General features: G+C 40.6%; 1 protein-coding gene across 1 annotated transcript; it reads right to left on the reverse strand.

The window, feature by feature from the left end:
- Nucleotides 1–326: 326 nt before the first annotated feature.
- fgf19.S (fibroblast growth factor 19 S homeolog) lies at nucleotides 327–6,274 on the reverse strand. Its single transcript, XM_018259913.2, has 3 exons — nucleotides 5,788–6,274; nucleotides 4,758–4,861; nucleotides 327–1,773 (listed from the first exon to the last, which is right to left on the reverse strand). The coding sequence occupies exons 1-3, from the start codon at nucleotides 6,020–6,022 to the stop codon at nucleotides 1,462–1,464; spliced, it is 651 nt and encodes a 216-aa protein (XP_018115402.1). The 5' UTR covers nucleotides 6,023–6,274; the 3' UTR covers nucleotides 327–1,461.
- Nucleotides 6,275–17,452: the final 11,178 nt, after the last annotated feature.

A 17,452-nucleotide genomic window follows, 5' to 3' on the forward strand; every position in this document is an offset into this window, starting at 1 on the left:
CTTTTTCCCCCTGATATTGAAATATCTGCCCTCTCTTCCAATATGTACTTGAAAATGCAAGTGATATTCTAGAACACAAGTAAGTATATACTAGAACACATTACTAAAGGGCCCAACAACCCGTTTCTTTTTGTATAGGGATGCACCGAATCCAGTATTCGGTTCGGGATTCGGCCTTTTTCAGCAGAATTCGGATTCAGCCGAATCCTTCTGCCTGGCCGAACTGAATACGAATCCTAATTTGCATATGCAAATTAGGGGCGGAGAGGGAAATCATGTGACTTTTTGTCACAAAACAAGGAAGTAAAAAATGTTTTCCCCTTCCCATGCCTAATTTGCATATGCAAATTAGGATTCGGTTCGGTATTCTGCCGAATCTTTCATGAAGGATTCGGAGGTTCAGCCAAATCCAAAATAGTGGATTCGGTGCATCCCTAATTTTGTATCCTGTGCAGTGCAAATGCAACCCTACTTATTCCTCAAAAAAAAAATCTGTCCTTTGGGACTGATAAACAGTTTCAATATATGTTCAAGGAAAATGCTGTCATCCTGCAGGGGTTTTCTATAAGGATTTTGCTGTGACTTCTAGCTACGTTGTTTCCAAGATAAAAGACCATTAAAGGGGTAGTTCACCTTTAAAGGGACTCCACACGCGATCGTACGATTGGATCTTTGCGTCTACGGCCAGCTTTCAGTCTTTTGGAGCAGCACTATTAACTGATGTATTTGGGAAAAAAAACAGTGTGCAAATGTCCTAATTCAAATGGCCATTTTTACATTTTTATAGTTTCTGTATGATTTACCTTCCTTTTCTTTCATGCCTCTTTCCTAGCAGCCAAAAAACACGCTCTCAGAATATCAACGCACTTAGGGGGTTATGACAGGTCTGAGATGCCAGATTTTCAGATTCTGACTTTTCCCATCCTCTGGGTTTAATAAATTCTGAAAACTTTTAAAAGTCAGATTTTATAAAAAAAAATTTTTCGTGATTTTTGCATTCGGAGTTTAGTAAATAACCCCCTAAGAGTTAATCTAAATCTGATCTACCCTTTATGTATCAAGTTATAGCTGACTTTGCTAAACATCCCTACAAATCTGCTGTGCATATTAAAGTCATGCATTTAAACTAGAGCTGCCACCTTGCTTCAGTTCAGTAATTCTTCACTGCCAACAACAGCAGAGTTACCATATTTGTGATCACCACTGTTCACATTGCAGTTGATGGAAAACATCTTCAAGAATTAAACGTGCATTTGGGTTGTCCAGAACCATATCCTGTGGTCTCTCTATCGATTTCATTATTTTATGACTGTCAGCATATACCGTTCAGTGGAATGGTTCTGATCTACTACATTAGAAGCTGACAGACAGCTCTCTGCAGAACAATGGCCTGTAAACATGTTCTTCCCTTACTTTCAACTTCTTCATTGTTTTTCCACTTATTGTTCATAAACACATTTGTTATTTTTTATGATAACTGGAAAGATCCATAAGTCCCAGAGTGTCAAAGCTGTCGATGATGCTCTTTGCGTCCATGTTGAATGGAAACCTATAATCGTCATCTTCTGTTGCATCTCCACTGGGGTCCATGGGCACCCAGCTAATCACAGGTAAGAAGTGGGACAGCGGGAGGTAGCCTTTTCCTCTGTATTGTTGCTTATGCTTTTCCTTGCTTAAGGAGACAGCAATGCCATGTTTCCTTGATTTATACATGTTGTATCCATCTGGGAGAAGTTCCTCTTCAAAAGAGCAGTCCTCCTGGGAGTAACTGTGCTGTAATGCAAAGAAAGATCTGTTTTACCACTAGTCCCCAAGGCTACAGTATTTGAAGGCAAAGTGACAAAAAAAGGAAAAGACAATGATTTTCTTTTATAATATAATTGCTAGTATACATTCTAAATTTCACTATTGCAGCACGACGGTTCAGAGAGAACCAAAACGCGTTGATGTGGGGTAGTCTGTAAAACTACAATAAAACTTCTATTTCACAATACCCGCGAGTGCTCCTAATTAAATCTGTACATGCTCTTCTTTGAGGAGCACCCGGGACTTGATTGATGGTGAGTGCCGATTAATAATATGACTATATATATCTTGAGAAAGGCTCTAGAGGGGAGCCGAAACGTCTATCATTATGTCATAAGTAATAAAAGGATTTCTATTATATACAAGTCCCTGGAGTGCGCTACCAACTTTCTTGTTTCTACATTACTAATCCCAGGAGCAGCACCCGGGCGGATGATTAAAGAGCTAATTGGAGGAGCGCGGATCTGTTTGGTTAGTATATATATATACATATATATACAGTCTCGATGATCCGCACTCCTCTTGGCAATTACTCTCATCCACCCGGTTGCTGCTCCTGGGAAATAGTAGATACAAACGGAAAATAGTAGCGCACTCCTGGGATTTCTTAGATAAAAAATTAGTTTATTTATTCATCATTACAGTAATCAGTAATATATATATATAGTTAACGTATTAATGTATTATGTATGAAACTGCCACTAAGGGGCAAATTCACCAAGGGTCGAAAACTGAGGGTTAATTGAGTTAATTAACCCTCGATATTCGACTGGGAATTAAAATCCTTTGACTTCGAATATCGAAGTCGAAGGATTTTGCACAAAATACTTCGATCGAACGATCGAAGAAATAATCCTTCGACCAAAAAAAGTTAGGCAAGCCTATGGGGCTCCCCATAGGCTAACATTGAGTTCGGTCGCTTTTAGGCGGCAAACTAGGGGGTCAAAGTTTTTTCTTAAAGAGACAGTACTTCGACTATCGAATGGATGAATAGTCGAACGATTTTTAATTCGAATCGTTTGATTCGAAGTCGTAGTCGAAGGTCGAAGTAGCCCATTCGATGGTCGAAGAAGCCCAAAAAACACCTCGAAATTCGAAGTTTTTTTACTTCAAATCCTTCACTCGAGCTTGGTGAATTGGCCCCTAAATGTATCCTGCAACGTGTTCTAGGAAGTATTTTACATTAAATTGCCACTGCATTTATCCTGCCATGTGTTCTGGGCTATTATACGTGGAACTGGCCCTGATGAAAGAATTCATGTAGTACATGGCTTTAAATAGCCTTTACTCTAGCACAAAAATCACCCACTGTCTATGTTTAGAGGGTTCTAAAAGGATTTTGCAATTAGTCTCTGTAACTTTAGTTACCTCACCATTGGCCAGTATTAGAACCCTGCTAAAGTCCTTTGTATAGGAAACTTTACACGGTGGCGGTATGATCCAGACATAATTTGCTCTTCAGTTTTATTGAGCTACAGTTCATTCACCCGTTCCGACTGAGCCAAAAATAAACTAGGGATAAGGTTGAAAGGTAAAAAAGCGGTCAAATGGGAACTCTGTTAAAGAATTGCTGATTCAGTGAAAACGTATGACAAAATGACTCTTTTTTTTCTCTCTTTTCAACAGGAAGATTACGTTATCTTGAACAGAACTATTTTCTCGGCAAAGGTAAGCAATATTGTCTGTTGTTTTGCTGCTGTAGCGTACAGAACGTGCATTATAAAAACTTTAGTATGTATATAAATATATAGGCTACATTAGTATAAAATCACACATACACAGTGCACAGCCATCCATAACTCCTAGCATTCACTGGTTGCTGATAGCGTCCTGGCAGATGAAGTTCAGCAACATTTAAAGGAACAGTAACACCAACAAATGAAAGTGTTTTAAAGGAATTACAATATAATGTACCGTTGCTCTGTACTAGTAAAACTGGTGTGTTGGCTTCAGAAACGCTACAATAGTTTATATAAACAAACTGCCGTGTAACCATGGGAGCAGCCATTCATGCACAGGATATATAGTAAAAAACAGATACGTTTTGAAAAATCCCATTGTATACTACAGAACTTATCTGTTATCTGTTGTGTATCCTGTGCCTTTTCTGCTTTTTCACCTTTGAATGGCTGCCCCCATGGCAGCTTGTTTATATAAACTATTGTAGAGTTTCTGAAGCAAATACGCCAGTTTGACTTATGCTTCACAAAAGTACATTATATTTTCATCACTTTAAAACGCTTTCAATTTTTGGTGCTACTGTTCCTTTAAAGGGTTATAAGTTGCCCATTGCAGTATAAGTAGCATATTGCAGTATAAATACAATATCAGTTTCATGTAATATACCCACGAACTCATGGCAGGATAAGTACAGTTCCAAGTCCATATATCATGCCCCAAGAGCACATGATGATATAAATACAGTGTCAGTTTCATGTATAATACCCTAAAACACATGGCAGGATAAATATAGTGCCAATTCCATATATAATGCCCCCAGAACACATGATAGTATAAATACAGTGTCACAATTTAATGTATAATACCTCCATTCTGTTTGTTCTAAGGAAATATATTGGAGTCATTACAATGTGTCTGCAAGAGGAGACGGTTTCCAAATTGCACTATTGCATCTGACAGTTGCCATTTTAAATTTGTGGCAGGTAATTATCAAGTGAAATGTAATTTGACCGAGTCAACTCCCGAGCACTTAGGTGCTTGCAGTCCGCTCTTGTAGAAGATCCCGGAATGTTACGTGAAGGTATGTACATTAGCTGAGGCTGAGCACTTTTCTATTTTAAAGAGACAGTGTCTTGACACAGCATAAAATGTCTTTCATGCACGACCTCTTCGAAGATACCATTGCTATGTGTGTTATTCCCACATGCTTTGTTCTTCTATCATTCATGCATGTCTGTATAAATAGAAGCACCAAGCACACCAGCACTTACCATTGCATAGAGTTTTCCCTCGGACCCCATGCACAGGTACAGAGAGGTTCGATAACCTTTAATGGCAACAATTCCAACTGCTATCGCTCTGATTTCCAGTACACCTGTGTTTGTAAAAATCAAAAATGCTTTAGGATTTGGCACAGAGCTGCGGACTTAGGTTCAATTCTTTTAATAATGTTATAAAATGGCGAATTCTAAACAACTTTTTAATGAGTCTTTATTATTTAATTTGTATATTTTTTGAGTTATTTGTCTTTTTCTTCTGACTCTTTCCAGCTTTGAAATGGGGGTCACTGACCCCATCTAAAAAACAAATGCTCTGCAAGGCTGCAAATGTATTGTTATTGCTACTTTTTATTACTCATATTTCTATTCAGGCCTTTCCTCTTCATTTTCCAGTCCCTTATTCAAATCGATGCATGGTTGCTAGGGTAATTTGGACCCTAGCACCCAGATTAATGAAATTGCAAACTGGAGAGCTGTTGAATACAAAGCTAAATAACTCAAAAGCCACAAATAATAAAAAAAATGAAAACCAATTGCATATTGTCTATGAATATCACTCTCTATATCATACTAAAAGTTAATCTAAGGGTAAGGGCACACGGGCAGATTCGGGGAGTTGCCTCGTGAGGCAACTTTGGAAAACGAAGTGCCGCGAGTGCCACCTTGCTGGCGATTTTCCTTCTAGCCGGCGGGAAGGTAGGGGAAGGCAGTTCTGGGAGATTGTCACCCCGAAGAAGAAGCGATTAGTCGCCAGGCGACTAAATCTCCCCAAATCTTCGCGTCTGCCCTTACCCTAAAGGAGAACAACCCCTTTAATAGGCTCCTGATAAAACTAACCTAGTGGGTCAAGGACTGATGTCTAATCTCTGTACAGCACTGTAGAATGTGTCCATGCTATATAAATAATAACGTTTCTCAGGATATTAGGCTAACTAGAAACAAATCGGAACTATGTTCATTTGACCCCAAAGAAAAGTATGTGATTTATTTTTAAATGTATAAAATTCTATGTTACACTTACTGTGCAGGCTTTGTTGTCTGTCACCATCGACTCTCCCATCCTCATGTATGCGGAGGTAATAGCTGTCGTGTCCAAACCTCCTGGCCGTATACAGGTGCCGAATTCTGATAGACTCCCCCCAGCCGTTTTGCACATGTGGCCCGGCATCAAAAAGTGGCAGACTTTCCGCCCCTCTCAGGAGATACAGCACAGCCACCATCATGGGAACCAAAATCCAAGACAGGGTATTCAACATCTTCCCAGGGTTGGAAATTGCAATTTGAGAGCTCTCACACACACACAAAGAGTCAGTAACACTAAAGTTGCTTGAGACAGACTGTCAGGCAATGCTTTTTTTTTTTTTTACCTAATTGCCTCGGGGCTGTAGTAAATACAAGCCAATCCCCAGCCTTTTATAGGACTCTTATCAGCTCCATAGATAAGGTCATACTATTTTCAATAAGTAGACCTTTCATAGTAGTCACAGACCTCCCCTTTCTATTATCATTACATCATCCTCACAGGTTACATACTTTGGTTTCTAGCTGCTTTAATCCCTTTTTTTCCCTTGTTACTAGTAAGGGCAGAGACAGACGAAAAGATTTGGGTAGATTAGTCCGCCGGCAACAAATCGCCTCTTCTTCTGGCGACTAATCTCCCGAACTGCCTCCCTGCCGACAAGAATCTAAGTCGCCGGCGGGATGGCACTCGGATCGCTTAGTTTTACGAAGTTACCTCGTGTGACAACTTTGGATGACTTAGGAAAACGTAGCGCTCCGCGTGCCATGCCGCCGGCAAGAATCTAAGTCGCAGGCGGGATCGCACTCGGAGCGATTCGTTTTTCTAAAGTCACCCGGAGTTTTCTCATGAGGCAACCTCGAGCGACTTCAGAAAATTTACAGACGATTTACATTCTAGCCGACGGGGAGGCAGTTTGGTGAGATTAGTCACCCGAAGAAGAGGCGATTTGTCGCCGGCCGAATCTCCCCAAATCTTCTTGTCTGCCTCTGCCCTAAAAACGTGTGTTGTATAACAATATATTTAATGTGCAGCTGTGTCTTATTCTTTTAAATCTGCATTCGGAAAATGTTTTTCAAAGACAAAATTTAAAAAATATCTATGTATACTTCATACTGGGAGAGGTATTATTGTCCTTTGTCCAAGTGAAGTAACTGAGACTTTTATAACAATGTGATATACCCCTGCCTGTGTGTCATCCTTTAAAGAGCTCCCATGCTTGTTATTAGTTCACTACACTGTTCTATGTACTAGGCTTTGCTTTGTCTCGCTGGAAGATCCTTTTTTTGGATTAGCAGACTGTGGGCCAGCAGATGGGGTTGGACTACAGTCCCCATCATCCTCTGGGGGGGAGGGTGTTAGAGTTGTTTAACAACTTTTGAAGAAATTCTAAACTGGCCTGCAGAAATGTTGAAATTTCCAGCATTAAAAATACTGTTGCTTTTAAAAAATACAACATGAAGGGGCAAATTCATCAAGGGTCGAATATCGAGGGTTAATTAACACTCGATATACGACTGGGAATGAAAATCCTTCGAGTTCGAAAATCGAAGTTGAAAGATTTTGCGCAAATACTGCGATCGAACGATCGAAGGAATAATCGTTTGATCGAACGATTAAATCCTTTGAATCGAACGATTTGAAGGATTTTAATCCAACGATCGAAGGATTATCCTTCGACCAAAAAAACCATTGGGTTTGGTAGCTTTTAGGTGGCGAACTAGGGGTTCGAAGTTTTTTCTTAAAGAGACAGTACTTCGACTATCGAATGGTCGAATAGTCGAACGATTTTAGTTCGAATCCTTCGATTCGAAGTCGAAGGTCGAAGTAGGCCATTTGATGGTCGAAGTAGCCAAAAAAACACTTCGAAATTCGAAGTTTTTCTTCTTCTATTCCTTCACTCGAAGTTAATGAATTGCCCCCGAAGTGTGTAGCCTGTGATTCCATTCTCTTCTTTAATTGGATTCTAGCCACGGCAACACCATTATATATACTATATACTATTCACAAAAACCTGACACCAACCACCCCAATTAATGATGAACTGTGTAAACAGAATATAATGCGATTATATGGCAGCAGCAACATTGTAGAGAACTCTTATTCACTGACACATGGTCAAGTACCTTTAGTGTTCCTGTATATTGACCTTTGTGAGGTTTGGTTGTGTAACACATCTCCTGTTTGTGTGTATTGACTGCAGTAAAACCGTGTCCCACAGGGATAGTGCTTGACCCTTTCTGGGTGCTTGACCTGATGTGTCTCACACAGCAGGTATTTGTGTAATGTAGTACACTGATTTCAGTGGAAATTTCCCCTCTATAGTGTCTAATTGATAAGCTTAAGTATCTCCTGCATTTATATGTTGCTGGGCCATGTAGCTTGCACACTGTCTTCTGCTATCCTTTTAAGTCGTTTTTACAATTATCCTTTATTTACGTAGCAGTGGCATGTTCCGTGGCATGTTAAGGTGGCCATAGACTCAAAGATCTGCTCGTTTGGCGACATCGCCAAAGGAGCGGATCTTTCCCCGATATGCCACTAAACAGCATGGCTATATCGGGGGTAATTCGAACGTTCGGCCGAACGATCGAATTACGATGCGCCAAGGGGCTCCGACGGGTCGGTCGGTTAAAAATCCAACCTTCCCGATCGATATTGTGGCCAGATATCGATCGAGAAGACCCGTCGGAAGCCCCCATACATGGGCAGATTAGCTGTCAAATCGGTCCAAACGACTGATATCGGCAGCTTTATCTGCCCGTGTATGGCCACCTTTACAGAGATTATTCTCATTCACACCAGTCCCTGCCCCAGGGGCGCTTGCAATATAAGGTATCTATACAGGTAATGAGGCAAGATGCAAAAAAGAAGCTCCTTGTATCCGTAGGGTCAGGGCACACAGGCAGATTTGGGGAGATTAGTCGCCTGGCGACAAATCTCCTCTTCTTCGGGGCGACTAATCTCCCTGAACTGCTTCCTGCCGGCTAAAATGTCAATCGCCGGTGGGATGGCATTTGGAGTGATTTGTTTTCCAAAGTCGCTCGAAGTTTCCTCATGAGAGACCGAAACCGAATCGCAGGGGAGGCAGTTCTGGGTAGAGTCCTGCGCAAGGTCCATTTTTTGGAACCCGTACCCGACCCGTACCCACAACCTGCAATCCACAACGGCATTCTTACCCGCTTGGACCCGCTACACGACTAGCAAGGATCTTTTCCGCAACCCGAACCCGCTGACCATCAAGAATCAGGAAGTGCTGTCATTGTAACCTGGAAGTGACATCATTGGAAGTAAAAGGAGTAAAAATCACTTTTGAGAAGACCCACGGGCCGACCCGCAAACCTGCAGAACCGCCAACCCATGTCTATACCCGCACCCCGAACTTCTACCTGCAACCCGCAGGGTACCACAGGTTTTTGCGGGTACCCGACCCGCTGCAGGACTCTAGTTCGGGGAGATTAGTCACCCTGAAGAAGAGTAGATTTGTCGTTGGCCGACTAATCTCAACGGATATAACATATAACCTGCCTTTATCTTTTGGGAGTGTGGGAGGAAACCCAACGCAGGAAGAACATGTAGACCCCCTCAAAGCTCTTAAAGGGGTTATTTACCTTTAAGATAACTTTTAGTGTGGAACAGAGCGTGATATTCTGAGACAATTTGCAATTGTTTTTCATTTTTTATTATTTGTGGTTTTTGAGTTATTTAGCTTTGTATTTTAGCAATCTGGTTGCTAGGGTCCGGATTATTCTAGCATCTTATTGATTTGAATAAGAGACTGGAACAGGAATAGGAGAGGGCCTGAATAGAAAGATGAGTAATAAAATGTAGCAATAACAATAAATGCGTAGCCTTACAGAGAATTTGTTTTTTTAGATGGGTTTCAAAGCTGGAAAGAGTCAGAAGAAAAAGGCAAATCATTTAAAAACTATAAAAAATAAATAATTAATCAATTAAAAAGTTGCTAAGAATTGGCCATTCCAAACTATACACAGAATAACTCCATCTTGCCTTTCTATTCACATTCTCCTACTGTTTTACTACCATTCTCCCAAGACCTTACTGTAACCATTACCCCACAGTGGTGGCCCTTCCCAGAATGAGACCCAGAACAGAATATGCTGGAGCTACAAGCAATAGTTTTGAACTTTTACCTATTTAAGTAAGTATGGGGTCACAGCTATGCACTTTAGGAAATCTTTATTGATCAAATACCAACACTGGAAATGAGTAATCATGTATAGGCCAGATACTCCCTACATTAATCCTTTCTTTCCCTGTGTGACACACAGTAACTATCACCTATATATAACAGACAGCTGATGTACAATGACGTAATTTTCTGCTATTTATTTTTGCTAATGAACCCAGATTTTATATTGCGTGGAATTTAATAATAGGTGCAAAATTTGCACCACGTCTTGTAAGCCATAGCAACCCATCATTGTTTGCTTTAATCTAGGGATACACAGAATCCAGGATTCGGTTCGGGATTCGGTCAGGATTCAGCCTTTTTCAGCAACATTCGGATTCGGCTAAATCCGACCGAACCGAATCTGAATCCTAATTTGCATATGTAAAATAGGTGTGGGAAATCACGTGGCTCTTCGTCTCAAAACAAGTAAGTAAAACATTATTTTCCCAATTTTTCTTTTCCTGCCTCTAATTAGCATAGACAAATTCAGGTGGCCATACACGATGCCGAGTCGGCAGCTTATTGGCCCGTGTATGGGGCCCCCCCCGATGGGGTTCCCCGATCAAGATCTGGCGGGTCGCGGCCGCATCTGTTCGTTGATGCGGTCCCGCAATCTGACTGCCCGTTACCATTTGTTAGGATCCGATCGTTGGGCCCTAGGGCCCACGATCGGATCAGACCAATATTGCCCACCTCAAGGTGGGCATATCGGGGAGAGATACGCCAAACGAGCGGATCTCTCCGTGTATGGCCACCTTTAGGATTTGGATTTGGTTTGGTATTCGGCCGAATCTTTCACAAAGGATTCGGTTATTCGGCCGAATCCCAAATAGTGGATTCGGTGCGCCCTACTTTAAACCAGCAGACTGATAAATTTAACATGTTGATATGCTGCTATGGTAAGAGATGCAACAAATCCTTAATAATAATAAACCCTTAAATATATGGTACTGTTCATTCTAAGGAAAGTTTGATTCCCATTTGGCCTATGATATTATGATTTTAAAATATTTTGACCCTGAAAGTGGTTGCTCACCTTTAAATTAACTTTTAGTATGATGTAGAGAGGGATATTCTGAGACAATTTGCAATTGATTTTAATTTTTATTTGTGTTTTTTTTAGTTATTTCGCTTTTTATTCAGTAGCTCTCTATTTTGCAATTTTAGCCATCCTGTTGCTAGGGTCCAAATAACCTTAGCAACCATGCATTGATTAGAATAAGAGACTGGAATATTAATAGGAGAGGACCTGAATAAAAATATGAGCAATAAAAAGTAGCGATAACAATAGATATGTAGCCTTCCAGAACAACTGATATTTTGATGGGGTCAGTGACCCCCATTTGAAAACTGGAAAACTATGAAAAATAAATAATGAAGACCAATTGATACGTTGCTTAGAATTAGTCATTCTATAACATACTAAACGTTAACTTAAAGGTGAACCACCCATTTAAATAAATGGTGAATTCTTAGGAAAGTTTGATTTCCTTGCTGCCTAAAAGCTATCATATTGTGATTGTAAAACATTTTGACCCTTAAATATATGGTACATTCTTAGGAAAGTTTGTATAGTATTAGTTTAAACGATTACAGTAACTTTAACTTCCTGATCAGATCTGCTTATTATACCTTTTTCTTAGTTGTCAGATCGTTCATTACCACTAGATGGGGACACTGCACGCAAAATTGTAACATACTCAAAAGAAGAAAAGAATCAAATTATATAACCACAATAAACAATTTTATTAAATTAATTCAGTTCTTGTAAAAGAGTATAAAAATCCGGGTTGCAATATATGGTTGTCAACACTTAAAACAGCTCCTCTTCATTGCTAAAGCTGTAGTCTGAGGAAGCAGAAAGGATTTTATTCACTAAGCATAGCTTAGCTAAAGCTGCTGTTATTAAATCTTTCACTCGTTGAATGAAGTCCATGAGCGAATGCATACCTTTTCACCTGATTTTGACTTCTCAACTCGCAGTCCTTGATTGTTACTGAAATGTCCCGACTTTCTCTTTGATCTACTGCACTGAACAGCCAGAAAAAAATACAAAGTTTCTATAACTTAATCGGCTTTTGGCAGAGAGCACAGAATACGTGGTAGGTGCACTTATATACATTTGTAACAGTTGAAGAGAAGCAAAGAAACAATTGTAACAATTTAAGATAAACAAGCTCTCTTGGGAGAACTGAGACTAGCAGCTTAAAGGGGTTGTTCACCTTTGAGATAACTAGTATGATGTAGAGAGTGAGATTCTGAGACAATTTGAAATTATTTAAATGTTTTATTATTGAAGGTTTTTGAGTTATTTAGCCTTTTATTCAGCAGCTCTTTAATTTGCATTTTAAGCCATCTGGGAACTAGGGCCCAAATTACCCTAGCAACCATGCATTGATTTGAATAAGAGACGGAAAGATGAATACGAGAGGCCTGAATAGAAGGATCAGTAATAAAAAGTAACAATAACTATACATCTGTAGCCTTACAGAGCATTTGTTTTTTTAGAAGGGGACAGCGAGGCCCATTTGAAAGCTGCAAAGAATCAGAAGAAAAAGACAAATTACTATAAAACTATAAATAATGAAAACCAATTGAAAAGTTGCATAGAATTGGTTGTTCTATAACAGGGATCTCCAACCTTTTGAACCCGTGAGCAACATTCAGAAGTAAAAGGAGTTGGGGAGCTACACAAGCTTGAAAAATGTTCTTGGGGTGCCAAATAAGTGCTGTGATTGGCCATTTGGTAGCCCCTATGTGGATTGTCAACCTTCATTGAGACTCTGTTTGACAACAAAAACTTGGAGTTCAAAAATAAGCACCTGCTTTGAGGCCACTGGGAGCAACATGCAAGGGTTGGAGATCAACATGTTGCTTATGAGCTACTGGTTGGGGATCACTGGTCTATAACATACTAAAAATTACTTTAAAGGTGAACCACGCCTTTAAAGGGCAATTCACCTTCATTAGCCCAACTGTAATAACATATAAAAACCATAGAAATATGTTCAAAATTTCATGACCTGCCAATTTTAGTAAAATGACCATGGTAATTAGGGGGTGTGGCCACACAATGGAGCGTGGTCAAAATGTTCGCCTTGCTCCACGCGGCAAATCTTTTTGTCCCTCTTTCCATTTCCAGAATGTTGGGAGGTATGTGAATGAAGTCCTTTTATCGCATACTACATATATGTACTATGTCCTGCCTCCTTGCATATGACAAGATTGTATTGTTTTGTGGCACACAGTAACTTCATGGAGCTTAGATGCAGCTGAAGGAAGCCATTAGTGTGGAAACAAAGATCCAGTAGCCATATTGAGAACAAGTAAATGTAAACTGTTGTTTTGTCCTGTGATCCGCAGGCTATAGCACACAGAGTAGTTCATCCTCTGGTTCAAAAGCACCTGAAATTGCCCCTACTACCTCCTATTGACATCAATGGAAACCTACCAACCTAACCGGTATAGATGGTTCTTGACTGTAAGTGCATTGGTATAGTCCCTAAGCCAAGTGCTCAGTTCTTCATTAGTTCTTCAAGGTTATAGGACGGGTGCACCAATAAATGGTCTCACTTTCAGTGATCTACCTTAAAGCTGCCATGTTACAATTCCCACAAAATTACACAGAGCAGGGCACTCAGGATTAACATGTTATATCATCTTACAAAACTGACCCATGTGTTTTAACCCCCTTATAAAGGGATCTTCGTCAGGGGAACATGCAAAAATAGGTGCAGGCATCACCCCCCGTAGTTAAGCCACTGAGACCTATATATATATATATATATAGTGGATAGGGTTGCCACCTTTTAAAAAAATCTCTACCGGCTGTTGGAGGGGGCGGGTATAAAAGGGCGGGTCGTGACAATTAATGGGGCGGGGCCACATCGCGCGTTTGGACTCAAGCCAGCAGCAAAAAGGTAAGTTTTTACTGGGCTGGGTGCAGGCCTCGGGCATTTGTTTGATGTATTACAAATTTACCAGCAGCTACATTGCTGGTAAATTTGTAATAGCGGCCCCGGGCTTGGCTGGTGTTTTACCGGCTAGGCCGGTAAAATACCGGCCAGGTGGCAACACTAATAATGGATAATGTTCCCCCTACTGTAATTTATAAAGATATTAGTCACCGAGGAGTTATGTGACCATATAAAAGTAAGATTCCACAGGCTGAGTTATATTATAAATATAAGTTACGATGTATTAAAATGAATGCAATTGTTCACGTTTTTGTGTGTAAATCGGGTACAAGTTGCAACTAACATTACGGGGATTGTGTCACTTCCTCGCCGGGGGTCTCTAACAAATTGGCAATCAATTACTTTAATATGCTGAAAACAAATGGAATAAAAATAGGGCTCTGTTGACCAAGAACACTCTCTGCTGTTGAGATCAATAAATGGCAGCTTTAAGGGAATAATCAACATGGCAGCTTTTGTATGCTGTAACAAGGACCAGTTTGCAGAAAAATAGTTCTGCATGGGAATTCTCAACATATATTGATTAGGCTATAGGAGAGGTATTGGCTCCCATTGCATTTTCCCCTGCAGTACTATAATTTTCTCTAAACTCTTATTCGCCCTGTCTATTATTCCACACACAAAATAACCAAGGGGTCATATAATTATATAGGTGCAAGATCGCTATGGTATACTGCACTGATACAAACAATCAGCATTCAGCTTTGATCAGTCAAGTGCCAATTGGGCAGTAAAAGCGAATGTTTGATTAGCTGCTGTGGGTTATTGCTCTGGCGCCATTTAGCCACTATGTTAGTAGATGAGCCCCATTATGTTCACATTGGAAAGATGTCTCTTAAAAACCATCTCCATGAATGGTTGAAATTGACCACAGGATTTTCAACGAGTTATACCAGTGATCACCTATTGTTATCAAAAAGGGGAGCCTATAGCACAATTGCATTTTTATAACCATAGCCAGGACTGCCATCAGGGAGCAAAGGAGGTACAGTCATACTGGGCCCGGGCCTAAAGGGGGTGCGTTGTGCTGCACTTTCCAAATTAGCAGGGCCACCCTTGACAGCGTCCAAGCTGGACCTGAAGTCCTGAAGCGCCAAAGTCCCAAATCGTTGAAGTCCCAAGGTGGCGAAGTGCCGAGGACCCGAATCGACAAAGACCCAAAGCCATGAAAGGAGCCAAAGCCGAAGGACCAAAGCTGCAAAAAGACCCAAAGTCATGAAAGGAGCAGGAGGAAACCGAAGAACCTGTCATTGCCAAGGACAAGGAAGAAGAACCTAAGGTAAGTTCCATACCTGAATACCAATGCGTTTTTTTAAAAATGTTATTAAATCCCTGGCCACCAATGTATTATTTTAATACTCTATAGGGCCCTGGTCACCAATGTTTTTTTAAAAATATTCTGTGGGGCCCCTGACCACCAATGTTTTTTTTTAACTTGTAAGGGGGGGAGGCTGGCCACCAATGAGTTTCTCCGGGCCACAAGTTGTTTTTTTTAACTTATAAGACCCTGCCCACGCAATGAGTTTTTATCTTGTAGTGGGGAGGATGGCCACCAGTGAAGTTGTTTTTAACTTTTAAATGGGACCCCGACTATAATTTTTTTTCAAACTTGTAGGGGGTGCCTGGCCACCAATGAAGTTTTTTTTTTATACTTTTATGGGGGAGGGCTAACCACAAATTGTGTTTTTTAAAATTTTAGGGGGGACCCTGGCCACCAATGAGTTTCTAGCACCCATGTTTGTGTGGATTTTTTTACTCTGGTGTGGGGTCTAGGGCAGGGATTGTGGTGGTGGACGAGGCCCAAGGGGCCCCATGATTTCTGATGGCGGCCCTGACCATAGCTCCAGTCATATATAATAGGGGCCTTTTGGCACAGTTCTCAAATTGTACAAAGACCCAAAAACAAAGCGCCTTTGAAAACTATGTCATGAAGTGTAGTAAGTAATTGTATTTTAGAGGCACTTATGGATGCTTTGTACTCTATTATATCCATTAAATATTACACAAGAGTGAAAGGTCTAGGCCAGTTTCATCTTAGGCACACAGTATTTCTAGTGTTAATCACACACTATAAATATTCAAGGACAACATGCATATTAAATATCACACTAGAAATCAGGTGCCGTCCCAAAATGGTGGTACATACAGGTTAAACGGAAGACTTCATCTGCAAACGGTATCAGGCCTTAGAAATAAAGTGGTTCTTTTGCCAAGCACTGTGTATAAAACACAGTATACGAAAATAGTTTTAAATTCCTTAGGCATTTTTTCTCTGTTATAGTGTAATAAATGTTTGGTTGCTGTACAGAATGTTATTTAACATTTAAACATTCATTCCCCAAGCATTACACAGTGTCCAGGAATATTCTGGCCCACAGCCTGCATTCCCAATGGACATATCTCTGCAGCGGGCAAAAGGCAGACACCAGAATACCCAGAAACATTGATATGATCATGCGCTAAATGGTACAAACCTGGCTCTTGCTAATGATTCATAGGTTAAAGGCAGATATGTTTATTGAAACTGGCATGTTCCTGTAAAGGGCAGCCATATAATCAAGGAGGGGGTGTTAAAGCATTAAATTATGAGAAATAAGGAAAGGTGAATTAATAAACAATCTGCAGAATTCAATTGCTTTTAAAAAATTATAAAACAGCATGGGTAACATAGATGTCCATTAGATGGTAAATACAATGTTTTGGAGCAAACTTCCCTACAAGCACATACTCTTAGCCTTGATTTGATGTGCAGGTTAGAGTCCTGCGTGGAACCAATTTGTTAAACCCGACCCGCAACCCGCATACTTACCCACTTGGACCCGCTACCCGACCCGCAAGTACCCTATCCGCAACCCGATCCGTGACCCGCTGACCATCAAGAAACAGGAAGTGCTGTCATTGTAAATCGGAAGTGACATCATTGGAAGTTGGTGTGATCACAAAAAAGGAGTAAAACAGGAAGTTCTGTCATTGTAAACCTGATATGACATCATTGGGAGTATGCGACTGAACCGCGACCCGCAAACCCGCTATACCCGCTCCCGAAACTTCTACCAGCAACACGCAGGGTACCACAGATTTTTGCGGGTACCCGACCCGCTGCAGGACTCTAGTGCAGATGAGCAACTTTTGGGCCATAGTGCACAGGTATTGCTGATTATTGCACAGTTCAAAGCTTGATTGGAAGCTTCTTCCCATTCACTTGAATTAGAAATGTGCTGCCTACAGCCAACAAGAGCACTATCAATTGTATCTAGTATGAGGGATGCTCACCACAGGCCTTAATGAGCCAGCTAGCTGCTAAAATAAACCCAAGACACTAATTGGATATACATTTTATGGGAACTCTTTCTCAGCTGTCTTTCTGATGATCCTGGATTTTAACAGTTACTCCTGAAACAATCATGGAAGCTTATTTTTCTTAGTTGTCTTCTTGTGATTAGTGATTCTTCTTAAAGGAAAACTATACCCCCAAAATGAATACTTGAGCAACAGA

The sequence above is a fragment of the Xenopus laevis genome, chromosome 4S (genome assembly GCF_017654675.1).
Source record: "Xenopus laevis strain J_2021 chromosome 4S, Xenopus_laevis_v10.1, whole genome shotgun sequence".
In the NCBI taxonomy this organism is placed as follows: domain Eukaryota; kingdom Metazoa; phylum Chordata; class Amphibia; order Anura; family Pipidae; genus Xenopus; species Xenopus laevis.

What these genes read in the sequence shown, in the direction of transcription:
- fgf19.S (XM_018259913.2), bottom strand. Translation starts at nt 6,022, where the DNA reads ATGTTGAATACCCTGTCTTGGATTTTGGTTCCCATGATGGTGGCTGTG. An exon ending in CAGACAACAAAGCCTGCACA is followed by an intron (nt 4,862 to 5,787) that starts GTAAGTGTAACA and finishes TTACAAACACAG; the next exon opens with GTGTACTGGAAATCAGAGCG. An exon ending in AGGGAAAACTCTATGCAATG is followed by an intron (nt 1,774 to 4,757) that starts GTAAGTGCTGGT and finishes TTTGCATTACAG; the next exon opens with CACAGTTACTCCCAGGAGGA.